Here is an 18,196-nt window from a genome sequence, read left to right on the forward strand (position 1 = left end):
TAGGTGAACGTGGTGTGGTGGTGGGGGCCTATTGGTTGGTCATAAATGAAAATAATCCTTAGAGGAGGAAGTCAATGGCACACACCCCCAAGACACTCTTAGGTTTCTCACTGGCCCCAGCCTTAGAAAGGAAACAGTCTCGCAGCTGGAGGAGAGGGTAGTAGAACCAGTGATGGACAGGTGCAATGGGGTAAGCCAGAAAGAATGAAGCAGAAAGGGGGAAAAAGAATATTGCAGATGATTGTAACCAAAGACTTAATCTTGCTGAATTGAAATACAGAGCCAAAAACATCCAGGAGCAGGAAGTTACTTCTGTGCTTACTATTGTCAGCGGTAAGAAAAGTATCGCCAACAAATGGAAATCTAAGGACTTTCCCAAAATCTCTGAGGTGGAATGAATTACGCAGTAAATAAAACAGTGGTTACTTAGAAATGGCAAACATGGGACAAATGCATGCAGTTAGAAGACATGGTGGGGAGGAGGGACAGATTAGAAAAAAAGGGAGATGTGAACAGATGTTAATGCAACTTAACTTCATAACTGTAAACATCAACTATGGGCTAATGGACCTGTATTAGAATATCAAAAGACTGGGATTAGTTAGGAGGGTTGTATCAATCAGCCAATGGTGAAGCTAATTAAGTGCATGATGCATGAGAATTGCACAGTACATTATCATTTTTTTTTTCAAGAAACTAGTACATGGTATGTAATGCTTAATAAAAAAAATATATACAGAAGCATTTCTGAAATATGACTGAGGCAGACACCACAAATACTGGAATTTCAACATACAGTACTGGTAAATGAGTGTCTTTATAGAAAATGTTGAAGGCTCATATGTATGCTTCCTGTAGCAAATCCAAGGTCCTAGACTCCTTGCTTAGGCATGTCTCACTGGATTCTAGGGAGAAGACTCCTTCAATGCCACTGCAGAAACTATGAAGTCTGTAGCCAGGGTCTGGACCAAACAGTATCCCAATCCTCAGGTAGTGACATAATTTTGTCTAGTTTCCTGGGGACACGAGCCTCTACATTGGAAACTTTCCAAAACTCCTCCCTAATAACTAGAGATGATCTGTCTTCACTAGCAGCAGCATCCAGAATGCTGAAGAGACTGATATGAAAGCCTCTTGAAGGATCATCTCTGGAGATGTGGGGGGTCATGAACTATCCTGCTCAAGTTTGCATTAGTTCCAAGACATTTGTTGGGTGCTTCTGAAACTGGGGCTGACAATGAAGGACCACCACCAAGAAGAAAGCAGCATCCCTATCCATCCTAGACAGAGAGGAAAAGGACAAGATTTTGTCTATTTGCATTTCCATAATTTTGCTGTAGATGATATCCAGAGTGTTTACAGACCTAGCTGAAGGAACAGTTCTGACTCGGGGAAGCATGGAGGAGTGTAATCTGCCTAGACCTACTTTCAAAGGGGGAAATAAGCTCCCTTGTTTAGGAAGTCTTAACCTACATAACTAAATGTCTGGGAACCCTAGAAGCACTTGATGAAAACTCACTGTCCTCCTGTCTTGGTCTCTTGGGTGTCACCAGAAAGGAGTCTCTGGAGAACTGAGGTCTGTCAAAAGTCTGCTTTTCCTCTTTTTTTCTTTTCTTCTGGACTCAAATTTCTGGAACACTGATGGAGACTCAGGCTAGGAGGAAGAGGATCCCCAGCATCTGCACTGTCCCTTGGTAAACTAGCACAAGCTTACTAGCTTATTTTTTCTATCTCCAAGCATTCTCTGTCAAACACTTTAGAAATGTCATAATCTGAATGCATATGCTATGATCACAAACAAGCACCACATAGAACAATTGTTTACTGGTAGCATTTTTTAAAGAACCTGCTGACTAATCCATTGTACTCATCTGAAATAAATTACGCACAAACTGATAACAGGAAATATTAACTAATAAGATGCAAGCACATTAAAAAGAAAAAAAACACTAACTAAAACTTTTGAACTAATAATAAAATGGAAGGATCTGATCTGCAGTTGAAGCACAGAAGTTTTCCAATTAAAAATATGGAGAGTGCTAAAAAAAAAAAAGTATATGCATATTAATAAAGGAGGCTAAGGCCATTTAAGCTGAGAACTCATCATGCAGCCGAAGAGAACTAAACAGACAGAGTAAGATGGTGCATGGTGGGTAAGGGGGAGGAGTTGAATCTTGGAAAGTGTTACATATGCAGAGTAGATTTGAACCTGCAACTAAGGCCTGCAGTTTTTAAGAGGATGGACTGGATCATAACTATACATTATTTACTGATTTTCTGAGCAGTTTCCAAAAATGCACAGACCCCACAGAAACCTCAGGCAACACAAGGCATCAAAAATAGGTGTTTGACATTATTTCCACTGGCAAGATAATGGGGCTTCAGTTAACTTTGTCTGACACCATGCAGGTTTCCATCAGCCAGCCAAGCAAAGTGCAATGTCAGTGAGACTGGAAAATCTATTTTCTTGAGCCCTCTTAAGCAACTACAGATCTAAAGGTCTGTTAAAAGTCATTAAAAAGAAATGAATTTCTGACCATAAGAGTTATACAAATTGATTTGCACATATCTGAACCATGACTGTTTCATGTGCCCCTCATTACCTTGCATAGTCATCTGCCTCTTTTCACATATTCGAAGCACCTTCAAGGCTTTGTGTTCTGTGTCAAGAGGAACTCGTTCAATGTGACGTTCCAAGTAAACCTTGCCAAATTCATGGCAGTAATCAAAGTAGTCAACTGCCAGCTGCCAGAGGCTGAAAAATTGAACAAAAACATTGTAAAAGTGCATTATTCTGTTGACTTAGGGAAGAACAAAGTCATTTTAACCCCCACCCCCCCAAAAAAAATAAACAGAACTCAATACTTTTGCATTCTTGTTCACTGTAAGACATGCAACTTGATCAGGCAGGACTTGCTGCCTTGCCAGAATCAACAGTATATCAAGTTCCATCAACCAACATTTATCAGATGGAAAAAAACTTCCTTTGCCAATCCATGAAGTGGAAATTATGACCCTTACAGACACAGTCTCAATTTATAAATTACAGTTATGCACTCACCATAATTCTGCATCTGTGTTGTCTATTTCCATCCTTCCTCACCTGATGAGTCTTGGATCTGACCATGGATCCATCTCAGCCACTCAACAGACTTAGTAGATAGATACTAGATACCTCAGACCAATTTTGCCCTCTATTCAGCTGTTCACAACACAAAAGGGAAATCAGTCAACAGTAATCCCAGAGGCAAAAAATACAGATAACAGAAAGATGTGGAACAGGTGAAGAATCAGAGAGAGAACTCTGGAGCCCATACAGTAAAACTAAGAAGGAATATCCCTCAGGACATACCAGGAGACAGTTAAAAGGAAAGGGGAATCAGTGGGAAGATGAGGAATAATGAAAATAGACAACACAGATGTAGAGTTATGATGAGCACATAACTACAGTATATGATGTCTTTTTCATCCATTCAACGGATGGGACAGAGTCCCCAGCTAGAGTAATTTTGGGCAGTCCCAAAAGAAGGATATTCTGGAGTACAATGGAACCAAAAGCTGACCTATTTCTGGGCAGGGTATCCAATTTGTAACAAGTTATAAAGATATGAGCACTGGACCATGTAGCAGCTGAACAGATGTCATCTACAGATGCTTTGGATTAAAATGCAGATAATGTTGCCATAGATCTGGTGTAGTGTGCTTCAGGATGTTTGGCTAATGACAGGCCTTCACTCCTGTAAATAAAGGTAATGCAATCAGTCAGCCATCTGGCTAGGGTTACTTTTGTCACTGATTTGCCTAATTTGGCCTTGGAAAAGAATAAAAATATTTGTTCCGACTTCCTTAGATCTTTAGTTCTGTGAATGTAAAATCTGAGGTGTCTATGAAGATCCAATAAATAAAGCATGTATTCTCCCTTGTTATAAAAATTAGGAAAGAAGACTGGTAGGTTAATTAATTGGTTGAGGTTTGCTTCTGACACCACTTTAGGTAGAAAAAAATAAGAGTTAGTCCAGTGGGATATCCTTGTCCAATAAGAGTTAGTCCAGTGGGATATCCTTGTCCTTGTGAAAAATCAGATAAAGTGGCCAAGAAGAAAGTGCCTGGAGTTCAGATACCCATCTAATTGAAGTAATGGCGACTAGAAAAGGAGTTCTCCAAGACAAGAACTTTAACTCTGCCCTTGCTGAAGGTTCAAAGGGAGGCTAAGTGAAAGCCAGAAGGATAACTATAAGGTCCTACGGAGGGACAGGGTCCTTAACTGGAGGCCGAAGCAGCAAGGTACCCTTACTGAAGGCTTTGCACAACTTTAAGGAAACTACAAATGAAATGATCCACACCTCAGTGAAAATCTGAGATGGCAGCCATTTGCATCTTAATACTCGAATAACTAGACCGATCTCTGAAAATGAAAGCCAAGAAAATGACAATCACTGGAATCATTGCAGAAAAAGGGATCTAACTGTCTCTGGAGGGCCCAGACAGACAATCTTTTTTTCATTTGCTTTTATGAATCTTTCTGGTAGAGTCTTTTTCTGATGATATAAGTATGTGGCAAACAGGAGAAGAAATCCTGGAACTTCCAGCCATCACTGGAGGTGGAGAAACGTGCGGTCAATTTGAGATAGCACGTCCGGGTGAAGCAATTCTGATGGGTGAGACAGAAAGTCCTGAACAGGATCCAGCACCTAGGGAGGGTGAACTACATGAGGCCAGAGGAAGGGAAATACTTGGTAAGGCTACAATGGGGCAATGAGGATAACCCTGCTCTTCTACTGTAATGCTTTTTGAATACACCTGGGGATGACAGGAGTGGGAGGGAAGGCGTACGATAGACTATGAGGCTAGTCATGAACTAAAGAGTCTTTAAGTGACTCCCTTCTGGGTGGATCAGGACAAAGAACCTGCTGCACTTGGTATTGAAGGGAGAGGCAAAAAGAATGCAGCATGGTTGACCCTATAGGTGAAATATTTCCACCACTGTCTAATTGAGAGACCACTCATGAGGGAATAAGATCCATCTGCTCAGTTTGTCAGCTAGCTTATTATTTTTCACTGGAATATGCACTGCCAAAAGAAAGGGACTGGAAGAGATCACCCACTGCCAAACTCTCACTGCCTCCAGGCAAAGTGAGTAAGACCTGGTTCCCCTGTTTGGTGATGTACTAGACCACATACGTGTTGTCTGTCTGAACTGCAAGCATCCCTACAGGGAACATCTCAAAATGCCTGCAACCTCAATAGGGCTGCTCTCATTTCTCAGACACTGATGTGAAGACTGGCCTCTGTCTGGGATCATATGTCTTGGAAGGTCCTTCCCAAATAATGTCTCCCCACCCCAGTTGGGAGGCATCCATAGTCATTCTGGATTTGGAAGAGGGAAGAGTGAAAGGATGGCTCTGATAAACTTCATCTGCATGAATCCACCATGCTATGTGACATTTGCAAACACTTGTGATGCAAATGAGAGTCGTCAGTGACTGATGTCTTTTTGACCAATGTACTGCTAGAGTCCACTGTAGTACTCTCATGTAAAAGCATGCTAAAGGGAACCAGTACTATTGAGGCTGCCATCAAACCTATTAGTTGTAGAATTAATTTGGCTGGAGATGAATGAGGAGTAAGGATGTGTAATGCCTGTTTCCTTAAAGTCTGCAATTTTGTTTTTGGTAGGTTTGCCACCTGAGTCTGAGTATCTAGATGGGCTCCGATGAACTCCAGAGTTCGCATAGGCTAGTGTTGACACTTGGACAGATTTACAGTAATACCCAGCTGGAGACAGAGATGAAGCAAGTAATCCTTGGCTTGAATTAGTAGAGGCTTGGTGGAAACAGATAGGCGCCAGTCGTCTAGATATGAAAAACCCATAATCTTTGCAGTCTCAGATGAGCCGCAACCACTGCCATATACTCGACACACTGGGTGTTGTGGTGACACTAAAGGGCAGTGCTCTGAACTGGCAGTGACTGGATCCCAGATGGAAGCATAGATATCTCCTGGAGAGACTATGCATTTTGATATTATAGTAGGCATTCTGTAGGTCTATAGAGAACATCCACTCGTCCTTCCTTAAAAAAAGCAGGATGGATTGAACCATGACCATCCAGAACTTAGTGTGTTTCACAAACTGATTTAGAGTGCTGAGATCCAAAATTGGTCTTAAGTACTAGGTCTTTTTTGACACTGAAAAGAATCTTGAGTAAATTCCAGATCCTTGTTGGCCTGGGAAGACTAGTTGAATACTCTCTTCTCCAGCAGGTTTTGTATTTCTGTAGCTGCTCCTTTCCTCTGACTGGGTGGAACGTCTTGGAAATAAAAAAGGGAAAAGAAATGTAACAACCTCTGGACATAATATTCTGTACCCAATAATCTTTGTAATGGCTATCCAGGCTTTCAGGTGAAGGGATAAGCATCTCCCGACTGACTCCAGAGTGCAGCAGCTGGGTTAACCCTTCAGGGTTGCTGGCAGGGCTTCTCTGAGAAAGGAACTCCGAAGCCCTGGTGATGCGGGCCACCTCTACTGTGAGGACATAGTCTCCCATTAGAATTCTCCCCTTTGCCGCAAGGGGATCTTTCTCCACAATAGTCTTAAGAACCTTGTGACTTGCTGAACCACAATTTTCTGCCACTTCTCAGGTTCCAGGAAGAAGTCCTCTGAGGGGTAGAAAAATGTATTTCAATGGCAGAAAGGGTCTTTCCATCTTGAAAATACCAACAATGTCAGTAAGTAATACCTAATTATAGGTAATAAAAGAAATACCAACAATGGTAAGAATAAGATGTACCACTGAGGTAGCAAAAAAACACAAGGGCTTTAGGCCCAAACGCTAAATCCAACAAGAAATTTCTAAGTATATCATTTTTTTAATGTACAAGGGAGAAATTGAAAGGAATTATCTTACAGGAAAGAAAGAAATATGGAAGATCATAAAGGAATATTGAAAAGAAAAACTTGTACTTATCTAATTTAACCTGCTCCAGTTAATGGAGAAAACGTCTTATTGCTGAAGCAGCAAATGAGATCTCAGGTATAAAAGCAGTAGATCAGGCTTATGGGTAAAGGGAGGAGATTTAAGTCTATCGAGTGGCACATGATGGATCCAAGATAAATACTGGACCCATCAGTTGAGGAATGGATGAAAAAGACAATATTAGATCAAGAATACTTTAATAATTGCAAATCCTAACAGCACTATCCACTGCTGAAATACTCAAATCATAATTACTGGAATGATGTATGTTTCAGTACTTGAACATGCCACATCTCATGTCTCTACAGTTTTACTACACAAAGTCAGGTCTAATACTGTTTTTTTTTTTACTGCCACAGTGCCACTGACTTACGTAGACTGCTTTATTAGTTTTTGAAAATGACAACTACTTCCTTACTTCCTGTTCTCTGATGTTTGCCAAGTATAGTTAAAAGAAATGTGCTGAACTACTCCCTTATCCTTGAATATGTAAGCTTCAATCTGTGGTGCAGAGAGATGAAGCAAGTGAGAATATTAGGAAGGTAGGCACTTACAAATGTGGTGCTTGTCACCAATGTAAATATATAGCTAACTGTGGTGACTTGTGCCTTCCTACTATCAATGCTCCTATTATTGTCAAAGGACATTTACTTGTCAAACTAAAGGGGTAGTACACCTAGCCTACTGCCAGAAATGTTTTAGCTACTACGTGGGAAAAACTGACAGGGCTCTGAAAGCTCAGGTATATGAACACTATTATAATATATCCAGGGAAGCTGATTACCAATGCACTATATAAGCATACTAAAGGATGTGTAGACAGCTTATTTTTATTCTGGGTAATAGAACAAGTGGTACCGAGCCCCCAAGGGGGGACAATAGGAGACACTTTTAGAATACCACGAGTTGATCTGGCAGATGAGGCTTGATGCAGGTAACCCCCCAGGCCTAAATGGGCACATTTCATTGGAACCAGTCCTGAAACTGAAAGCTGCAAAGTTACACTAAGTGATGTTAAAGAGATTCTACTCATATAAAAAAAAATATGTTTTATTATTCATTATATATTAGAATTTTTTAAAGCATTGCCAGCATTTAAATGACCACTATTCACAGTCTTGTTTAGTTTTATGAAATTTTATTTTAATCATTTTTTAAGATGCATTATGACTTTCATTTAAATGGGACTGATGTAATGGATAGTTCACTACTCAATTATTTAATTGTTTTATAGAAACTCATTAAACAATATGTATTTAAGATTCAAAATCACATTGTCAGTTGCTATTCTGATGAAGTCATTTATCTGATGAAAGCCCTCAATAACAAAATAAAGTTTGTTTTGGAAAATAACTTTTATTGTGTGATTTACAGGAACCATTAATTGAAGAAAGAAAATGGACAACACAGATGGAATATTATGGTAAGTACATAACTTTTTTATTTGTTGTCAATTTTCATTCTTCCTCAATGGATGGGACAGAGTCCCCAGCTACCTAAATTATTGGGTGGACTCTAAGGAAGGATATTCTTGAGTATGGTTGAGCCATAGGCCACTCTTCCCCTAAAGACCAGATCTAGTTTGTAATGAGTGATAAAGGTGTGAAGATTTGACCAAGTAGCAACTGCACATATATCGTCCATGGATGCTCTAGATTGGAATACAGTGGAAGTAGCCATATATCTGATTGAATGAGCCTTTAATGGTTTTGGCAAGACATAAGAAATGCAATCCATCAACCATCTGGCTCAAGTTACCTTTGTAACTTATTCGCCCAACTTGTTATGTGCAAAGGAAACAAACAGCTGGTCTGTCTTTCTAACTTTAGTTCTGTGCAGGAGGACACGTAATGGTCTATGAACATCCAGTAAGTGCAGCATATATTCTCCTTTATTTGTAAAGTTTGGGAAGAATACTGGCAGGTTAATGGCCTGGTTAATGTTGGATTCTGACATCACCTTAGGTAGGAAGGAAGCATTGATATGTAAGGTAACCCTATCCTTGTCAATAATGCTTGAAGTTCTGAAATTCTTCTAGCAGATGTAATGTACAGTTGTGTACACTTACCATAAATGTAGATGTTTGAGTGTATTCACTGTTGCAGTCATTAAATTTGGGTAATCCTGCTGGCAGGTTGCCCTCAGTCGGCCTGAATTCCAAAGTCTTGGGACCTGCATCGGCTGTCGTCGCCCCTTCCCTGACGTCAGGTCATCAGGGGTATTAAAGAAGCAGCCAACGCCATTTTCTTTAGTTTTTCTTGCCACAGATGTCAGGTGCCCCCAAAAAGGGTAGTCAAAATTTATATCTATATATAAAATAACATGCAGCAATATAAACTTTACCTTCATCCACCAGCAAATACACCACATAGGTTGTATAAATCAGAGAAGGAAAGATAGGTTCCATCAAAAGAAAAAAGGGGGGATGGCGGGTGGGTAACCTGGACTGCAACAGTGAATGTACTCGAACATCTACATTTATGGTAAGTGTACACAACTGTATTATGTTCTTCGTGTTTCACTGTTGCAGTCATTACATTTGGGTAGATTCTCAAAGCTATGGATGGGAGGCTGGAGCTAAACAGCATTAGGAGCAGCAATGAGACCCTGCAGAACTGCAGTGGCAAAGCCTGCCCTGGATTTAGAGTAGAGTGGTAGATGATAGTGCTTTGTAAAGGTGTGCACTAAACTCCAAGTAGCTGCCTCTAAAATGTCCTTGGTTGGTACTCCTCTGAGAAAAGCTGCTGAAGTGGCTGCAGCTCTGGTGGAATGTGGCCTAATGCCCTTAGGCACTGGCTTTCCATGGTATAAGTAGCAGAAACGAATGCAGTGGCCTATCCATTTTGAAATAGTCTGTTTTGAGATAGCCTTTCCTTGTGATCCTGCAGCATATGTCACTAATAATTGCTCTGTTTTTCTGAAAACTTTGGTTCTGCCCAAGTAGAATCTAAGCTGTCTGAATGCAGAATTCTTTTCCCCCTTGTTCTGTGGGGTTGGATAAAAAGTTGGCAGATGAATGGTTTGGTTAAGAGCCACATTGGACACCACTTTAAGCATAAATGTTGGGTTTGTCCTCCGGGAAACCCTGTCCGGATAAAAAATGATAAAAGGTTCCAAAGCATGAGTGCCTGTAGCTATGAAACTCGTCTTGCAGAAGTTATTGCTAGCAGCAGAGCTGTTTTCCAAGATAAAAAACTTTAAATCAGCAGTAGCAGCTGGCTCAAAAGGAGGCAGGGTGAGTTTTTCCAAGACATAGTTGAGGTCCCATGCAGGCATTGGTGATCTCCTTGGAGGCCTTAAATTTTTGGCTCCCTTGAGGTACTGTTTTAATAAGGGATGAGAAAATATTGGTGGCTCTGCATTGTAATGTGCCGAAATGGCAGAGGCATGAATTTTAATAGATGAGATAGATAGGCCTTTGTCCAGCATCTCAGTTAAGTATTGTAAAATCTGAGGAATATTTGGCACAGCTGTATCTGTTCCTTGTGCCTGGTTCCAAGCACAGAATCTCTTCCATTTTCCAGCATAAGATTTTCTAGTACTAGGCCTTCTGGCTTCCCAAAATGACATCCATCACAGCTTTGCTGAGAGGTGTGTTTTGTATGACTACATTATCCACCACGCTGCCAGGTTTAAAGTCCTGAGCTGGCTGTGCAGAATCCGACTGTTTTGCTGGGACAGGAGATGCGGTACTTGAGGTAGGGTCCAAGCTGGGCATTGAGACAAGCTCCTTAATACTGGGTACCAATGCTGACGGGGCCAGTCTGGTGCAATCAGTATCATCTTTGGCTTCTCCTGTCTGACCTTTAGGAGTACCTTGGGGAGGAGAGGCAGAGGGGGAAAGACATACACCAATAGGTTTTTCCAGCTGAAGGATAGGGCGTCCACTTTCCATGCTTGTCTGTGATAAATCCTTGTGCAGAATCTTTGTAGTTGGTAGTTGTGAGGGGAGGCAAATAGATCTATGTCCGGGCATCCCCATTTCCTTGTTATCATGCTGAAGACTTGTGGATCCAGCTGACACTCGTGGGGATCCACGAGGTTTCTGCTTAGTTCGTCTGCCAGAGTATTTTTCCTTCCTGGCAGGAATTGTGCCTGCAGATGTACTTGGTAAGTCAATGCTGTGTCCCACAAAGTCATGGCTAGTCTGCAAAGGGGGTAAGAATGTGTGCCCCCTGCTTGTTTATATACCACATGATCGTGGTGTTGTCTGTTTTTATCAGTAGTTGTCCTGGTTGAAGTAGGTCCTTGAAGGCTGTCAGGGCATTTTGAACAGCTAGCATCTCTTTTTGATTGATATGTAGATGCATTTGGTTTGAGGTCCATGTTCCCTGAATGCATCTTCCTGCCATGTGGGCCCCCCAGGCATAATCTGACGCATCCATTGTTAGTGTCTGCCTGGCTGGGGGTAATGTAAACGGCTGTCCCTTGTTTTGGTGACAAACCTTTGCCCACCATCGAAACTCCTGTTGCAGGCAGGGAATGAGAGTGATTATAGTTTCCAGGCTGTGGCAATGTTGAGTCCAAACACTTTTTAGGTACCATTGAAGTTTCCTCATTTGCAGTCTTGCATATGGAATTAGTAGGATGCAATGAAACCCAAAGCCTACAGAATTTTTCTTGCAGATAACTGGGCCTTTGTTGCTAACATTTTGAAGTAGGTAGTCAGTTGTCTTTGTTTGTCTGGCGTGAGAAGCCATCTGGGCAGTTGTATTTAAGCTTGCACCCAGGAATATTATCTCTTGAGAGGGTACTAGTTTTGATTTCTTTTCATTGATTGTGTACCCTAGGCATGTTAGAAGTTTTTCACAAATGCCACATGCTGTAGAAGAATGTTTTTGTTCTCTGCTTGAATTAGACAGTGGTCCAAGTAAGGATATATTTGTATTCCTCTTTGTCTGCAGAATGCAATTACGGTTGCCAGGCACTTTGTAAAGACCCTGGGCACAGTAGATAAGCCAAAGGGCAGTGCAGAGAATTGGTAATGCATTGAGCCAGCCTTGAATCTGAGGTATCTTCTGCAAATTTGTCTGAATGGGACATGCAGGTATGCCACTTTTAGGTCTAAAGTTACAAGCTAAGCGTTCTTGCCCAGCATGGGCAGTAGCTGCTGCAAAGTCAACATTTTGAATTTTGGTATATCCAGGAATGTATTCAGAATCGATAGGTCCAGTATTGGCCTCCAGGCCTTGTCCTTTCTGGGTACCCAGAACAGTCTTGAATAAAATCCTTGTCCCCGCTCTAGCTCTGGCACTTGTTGAATGGCCCTCATGTCCATGAGGGATGATACTTGTTTTTGTGCCTCTGCTCATTGATTTTTTTGGCAGATCTGGCCAGCCGTTTTGTCTTTGGCAGGGTATGGAAATGGAACTTGTAGCCTTGTGATACGATATTTAGAACCCACTTGTCCTGGGTTATAATGTGCCAATTTTGAGAAAAAAGTGCAAATTGTCCCCCTAAGGGTGCTGCCAGGAAATAAGTGCTTGGTGCAGGCAGGGGGGAGTCACTGGGACTGTTTCCTGTAAGGTTGTGATTTGTCTTCTCCACTTTTGGAGGTAGAAGCACCCCATTGCTTTGACCTGTATGAACCTTGAGCCTGGGATCTGCCTCTAGGGCATCTGGGTCTACCCCTTTGAAGTCTGATACTGGAAAGGACCAATTCTTTGTTGGCCAGTGTCTACTAAACCTAGGTGGCTGTACTTGTAAGAAATGTTTGACCGTTTGCACAGATTTAGCCTTGTCCTCCATTTTCTTTAACACCTCTTCTGCCTTAACACCAAACAAAGAATCATGCGGTAAAGGTGCATCTAATAATTTAACTTTAACATGATCAGGCAGATTTTGTTCCTTTAACCAAGCATGCCTTCTAATTACAGAACCAGTAACTGCGGCCCTGCAGGAAACCTCTAAAGAATCAAAACCACATTGCAAAGTATGCTTTCCAACTTGTTCAGCTGCATGCAATATATCCTGCATTTCCTTGTTTTCTGCACATTCAGAATTTAACAACATTTTCTGTTTAAGCAATGCCATGACATGTTGCTGATATTTGAGCATATGAAACTGACAGTTTAAGGCCCTTATAGCCAAGGTAGCAGATGTGTAAACCTTTTTTCCCCATCTATCCAGTGCCCTAGAATCCCTATCAGAAGGGGTAGAGTTTTTTGCAGCGGAAGCCTTAACACCCTTGGGACCCTGAGAAATAGTTTCTGGGTCTGCAGCAGGGTTTTTAAAAAGGAATTTATGTGAGTCAGGAACCCTGTAATATCTGTCAGGCTTAACAGGAGCTGGAGGTAAGGAGTCAGAGGTAAGGCTCGACTCCAAAAACACATCATCTACAATGTCTAACACAGGAGGGATGGCTAGTGGCTTGTGCTGAGGTAGTAACAGGAAATCCCTGAGCCTCTTTTTAGACTCTGAAAAATCTTGGCTCTTCCAGTGGAAATGCTCCCTCATGGTATGTAAGGTTTCCCCAAAAGAATAATCCTCAGGAGGAGAAGCTGAAGGTATGGATTCTTCAGCATCAGAATCCTCATGGGGGGAAAAGAATATTCCTGATCAGAAGAGGAATCAGAAGAAATGGAAACCTGATCTGAAGATTCATAGTCAGTCTCTTGCCTAGGCCTCATCAGGATGGGGGATGGGAACCCCTGATCAAGGTAATCAAGTCTTCGGTCATTTTGAGCATCTGTTTTTTGGGTATGGAGGCCTGTCCACGTGGCTCTTGAAGTTGCTTCTTTGCCTTTGAAGGTGCTTTAGTCTTTACCTTTGAAGTCAGTTTAATGTATAGGTGTTTGGGTCTGTATACACCCTCAGAAGCCGGTGCCTGCTCAGCGGCTCCGGACCCAATTAAAGGATTAGCATCTGAGGCTCCAATACTTTGAGTTTACAGTGGCATAGCCGACTCCACGTGGGAGTCGGTAGCGGCCTGCGACTCTAAAGTAGCGGTCGTCAGGGGCTGCAAAAGCGTCTCACTGAGAACCAGCGAACCGGCGACTGGCTTAGGAGAAGCTTTGTCGTCGTTTTTTGGTCTCAGCTGTCTTTCTTTTTCTTTGCGTTTTTTGTGAACTCTGGTAGTCGGATGGCTTTCCAACGACATTTCTGGATAATGAAATCTGCGTCCAAAGTAGTTTAAAGCATAATCATACCAACGCTTAATAGTGCGTTGGTTAAATCTAGCACAAAACAGACAACCCAGAAAATTATGATCAGGGCCTAGGCAAGGAATACAGTAAGAATGAAAGTCCTTATGAGGTATTTGCTTCCCACAAGAAATACAATTATTAACTTTTTCTGACATCGGTTCTGGAGCAAGAAAAAAGTTTCCCCAACCGGGTACTTAGCTTTATAGAAGACTTTGGATCTGAAATTTGAACTTGAAAATCTGAAGAGTTGGCCGACCGGCACTTGCGGATTGCTTCTGCTTTGGGCACCGCGCGGCAAGAAAGACTAAAGAAAATGGCGTCGGCTGCTTCTTTAATACCCCTGACGACAGCCGACGCAGGACCCAAGACTTTGGAATTCAGGCCGACTGAGGGCAACCTGCCAGTAGGATTACCCAAATGTAATGACTGCAACAGTGAAACACGAAGAACATCTGCAACGAAAAAGACAGTCTTCCAGGTCAACATTTTTAAATCATATTTAGCTGCAATTTTCAAAGGGAGAATGTGTTAAGGTTTGCAGTACCAAATTTAAATCCCAAGGTGATACAGGATCTTTATAAGGAGGTCTAAGTAGAAGGGTACCTTTCAAAATGACTTTGCATAGTTTAGAGAAAGCCAAGGAGGAATTCTGAAACCTCACGTGAAAGTTAGATATGGGTGTGAAATGAAAAAAGAACTACCACCCTCATTAAATAAACTCACTAAAAATTCAAGAACAGAATGAATAGGGGAAGAGAAGGGGTCTATCTAATTCTGCTTTGCCTAATAAACAAATCTTCTCCATTTACTTCTGTAGAGTTTTCTAGTGGAGGGTTTATGGGAAGACAACATTATCAAATGGACAGGCGAAGAGAGCATAGGTTGCCTGGCTATTAATGGAACTGGAGAAACCATGCAGTCACTGAGATTTGAGCTGTACAGGTGAACCATGCCTGTCTGGTGAGACAGAAGGTCTGGAGTTGGATCCAGCATCAAGGTGGGTACAGAAGATGAGATCAAAGTAAGGTGCAATAAGGATGACTTTGCTCTTCAACCTGGCTGCTTTCTGAAGGAATTTGGGAATTAAAGGAGTTGGGGATAAGCGTACATAAGGCCGGGGGGGGGGGGGGGGCAATTGTGGAGTAGGGTATTCACAGTGGCTTCCCTAGTGGGGGGGGGTTAAGGCAAAGAATCTGCTACACTAGCTGCTTAGGGGAGATGCAAAGAGATTGCAGCAAGGCTGGCCCCACTGATGGAAAATCATGTCCGTCACTTTGTTGTTGACAGACCACTTGTCAGGTAGTAAGACAGACCTGCTCAGTTTGTCTGCTATCACACTGGACTTCCCCGGAATATACATTGCAGTTAGAAAGTGGTTGGAAGAAATTGCCCATTGCCCATTGCCACACCCTTGGGGATTCTCGAAACAGGGGCATGATCTGGTTCCCCTTTGTTTGTTGATGTACCAACTACTGACATTTTGTCCATTTGGATCGCAATTGTTCTGTGAGGGAGACAGTTTTGTAATGCCTGCAATGCCAAAAGCACCACTCTTATTTCCAGAACACTGACACCAAAGTACCTCAGACGGTCTCCCCCAGAATATGCCCCCCTACTCAATCTGGGAAGCGTCCATGGTCATTATGGCTTTGGGCTGAAGGAGAATGAAAGGACGACCTTGCAACAGTTGTTCTGACTGTATCCACCAGGAAAGATACCGCTAGCAAGCTTAAGTTATTATCTTTGTCGACATGAGTTGAGAGAGAATTGACCATTGTGTTTGCAGCATCCATTGCAGAATTCTCATGTGATATCTTGCTAAAGGAACTAAGATCATTGCCTCTGACATTGAGCCCAGGGCTTGCAGAATCAAAATCAACCGGGCTGAAATTCTGGTACTGCTAATTATTTTCTTGACGTGATTTCTTAATGTTTCTACTCTCGAAAAAGGGAAGAGATGTTACCACAGAAACTGTGTTGAACATTGCTCCTATTAATTCCAATGTCTGAATTGGTTGTAACTGTGACTTGTTGTAACACTTGGCCTCATGCCTTGTACCAGCTGATGCCTGGTCGGAGTAGTAATGAGCCAGTCATCCAAGTATGGAAACATCTGGAATCCCTGCAATCTCTTGTGAGCTGCTACCACTGCCATACACTTGGTGAACACCCTGGGAGCTGTGGTGAGACCAAAGGTCCGTGCTCTAAACTCATAATGACTGGCTCCCAGCTGGAAGCACAAGTACTTTCTGGATCATTTGTTCATTTTTATATGATAGTACACATCCTGAAGGTCTATCGAGCACATCCAGTCATCCTTGCTTAGGGAGGGCAGAATAGACTGAACCGTGACTATCTAGAACTTGGTGTGTTGAACAGATTTGTTCTACACACTGAGATCTAAAATCTGCCTCCAGTCCCGTTTTCTTTGGCACTAAAATGAATCTTGAGTAAGTTCCAGATTCGATTTGGTCTAGAGAGACCTCTTCGGTGAATCTTTTTATTAGCAGCTTTTGGATTTCTAGTGCTGCTGCTTCCCTCTGATTGGGTGGAACATTGTAGATTTTCCAGGATAATGGAGGTGGTAGGGAAAAAGGGACTAATATAACCTCTGGAAATGATTCTCTGCATCCAAGTGTCCTTTGTTATATTTAGCCAGGCTTCCTGGTGCAGAGATAAGCGACCCCTGATTGGCTCCAGAGGAAGGCAATCGGGCCTCCCTTCAGGAGCGTTGAAAGGGCCTGTCGGAAAATGCATCTCTAGACCCTCGGTTTTGAGGGCCTCCTCCCCAGGGGGTGTCTTCTGCCATTATCTCTCTCTGCCCCTCTGTCTCTCGGGGAACTGCCGCCACATGTATCCTGGAAAGAACCCTGAGACTTCCTGAACCACAACTTACGACCTCCCCATTGATTCCTGGAAAAGGTCCGTTGAGGGGTCAAAAAATGTACGCCCACTACAGATAGGGTCTTTCCGTCTATCTCACACCTGGAGCATGTGTCTTTTACTTTGGGGCCACACAAAGAAGAACCGTCAAAGGAAGCATTCTTGAAAGATGACTTGAAGGGCTCCGCAAAATCACACAGGTCCATCCAGGCATCCCTCCTGATGGAAATACCTGAACCTGTGGCCATGCAAGACAAGCATCATGGATGAATTTGCAATAAACTGAAGGGTTGCTAACTGTGAGATGTCAGAGTTTGAGCCTCTGCAGTAGTGGCACCTGAAAGGGAGTCTGAAAGTTCCTTAATCAAGTCCCTTTGCAGTCTCGTGAAGTGTGCCAAGTAGTTCAGCAACTGGACAGCAAATGTCACTGACGCATACACTTGCTTCCCAAATCTGTCCAGTGCCCTAGACTCTATTGGGGGACGGACCATGGAACTCTATTCTGCAAGTTCCTTCTTTGTAGCTGCCACCACAACCATTGCATCAACTGCTACTCATTTACTCCAATGTTCTCTTCTTACTGGTGGAGCCAAAATCCTGTCGCTGGTCTCTTGGGGATTGGCTCAGTCATATCAAGGTCTTTCCACGCCTGCTTAGAAAGCGAATCAATATGTTCATGAACAGGTGGAGTGACCCAGGACGATGACAGGCCAGTCCAAAAATCTTCCAGAAATACTAACTCCTCATAAGTTGAGTTTTGGGCGGACCAACCACCCTTCTGTTTAAGGATCTCAAGGATGTCTCCAAATGAATAGTCATCAGGTGGTGATTTGGGAGAACCTTCTCCATCATCAGTCAGTATCCTCAGTGACGGACTCCTGGGGGGAGTCCAAGTGCTTCCTCTTGCACATCCTATTCCTAGGGACTTCTTCAGTGGGATGACCTGGAGAAGTATCAGAAGAGATGATAATACCAGTCTGTGTAGTCAGGAAGCTTTGGTCTGGCTGTCCCCATGCTGTAGAATGCTGAGGATCACAGTACAAAGTCAGCTGAGATGTCGAGGGAGGGTCAAAGGGGGAAGGACAGGTCTGAACTGCTGGAGCAGAGAAAACTCTCTTCACAAACTCAAAATCAGACCTCTCATGAGAGAAGGAAATCAATGAAGTCGAGAAAGCGAGTTTCTGGCCTGCCACT

At 42.6% G+C, this 18,196-nt stretch overlaps 1 protein-coding gene across 1 annotated transcript in view; it reads right to left on the minus strand.

Moving 5' to 3' along the window:
• The window catches only part of NUP85 (nucleoporin 85), a 1,184,651-nt gene that overhangs the window by 372,558 nt on the left and 793,897 nt on the right, over positions 1-18,196 (minus strand). Inside the window, exon 14 of the mRNA XM_044085035.1 lies at positions 2,604-2,755. Coding sequence (XP_043940970.1) covers positions 2,604-2,755 — 152 coding nt within the window. The remainder of the gene's footprint in view (positions 1-2,603; positions 2,756-18,196) is intronic.

This window comes from Protopterus annectens, chromosome 10.part0, assembly GCF_019279795.1.
Source record: "Protopterus annectens isolate FY-2018-M chromosome 10.part0, PAN1.0, whole genome shotgun sequence".
Classification (NCBI taxonomy): domain Eukaryota; kingdom Metazoa; phylum Chordata; order Ceratodontiformes; family Protopteridae; genus Protopterus; species Protopterus annectens.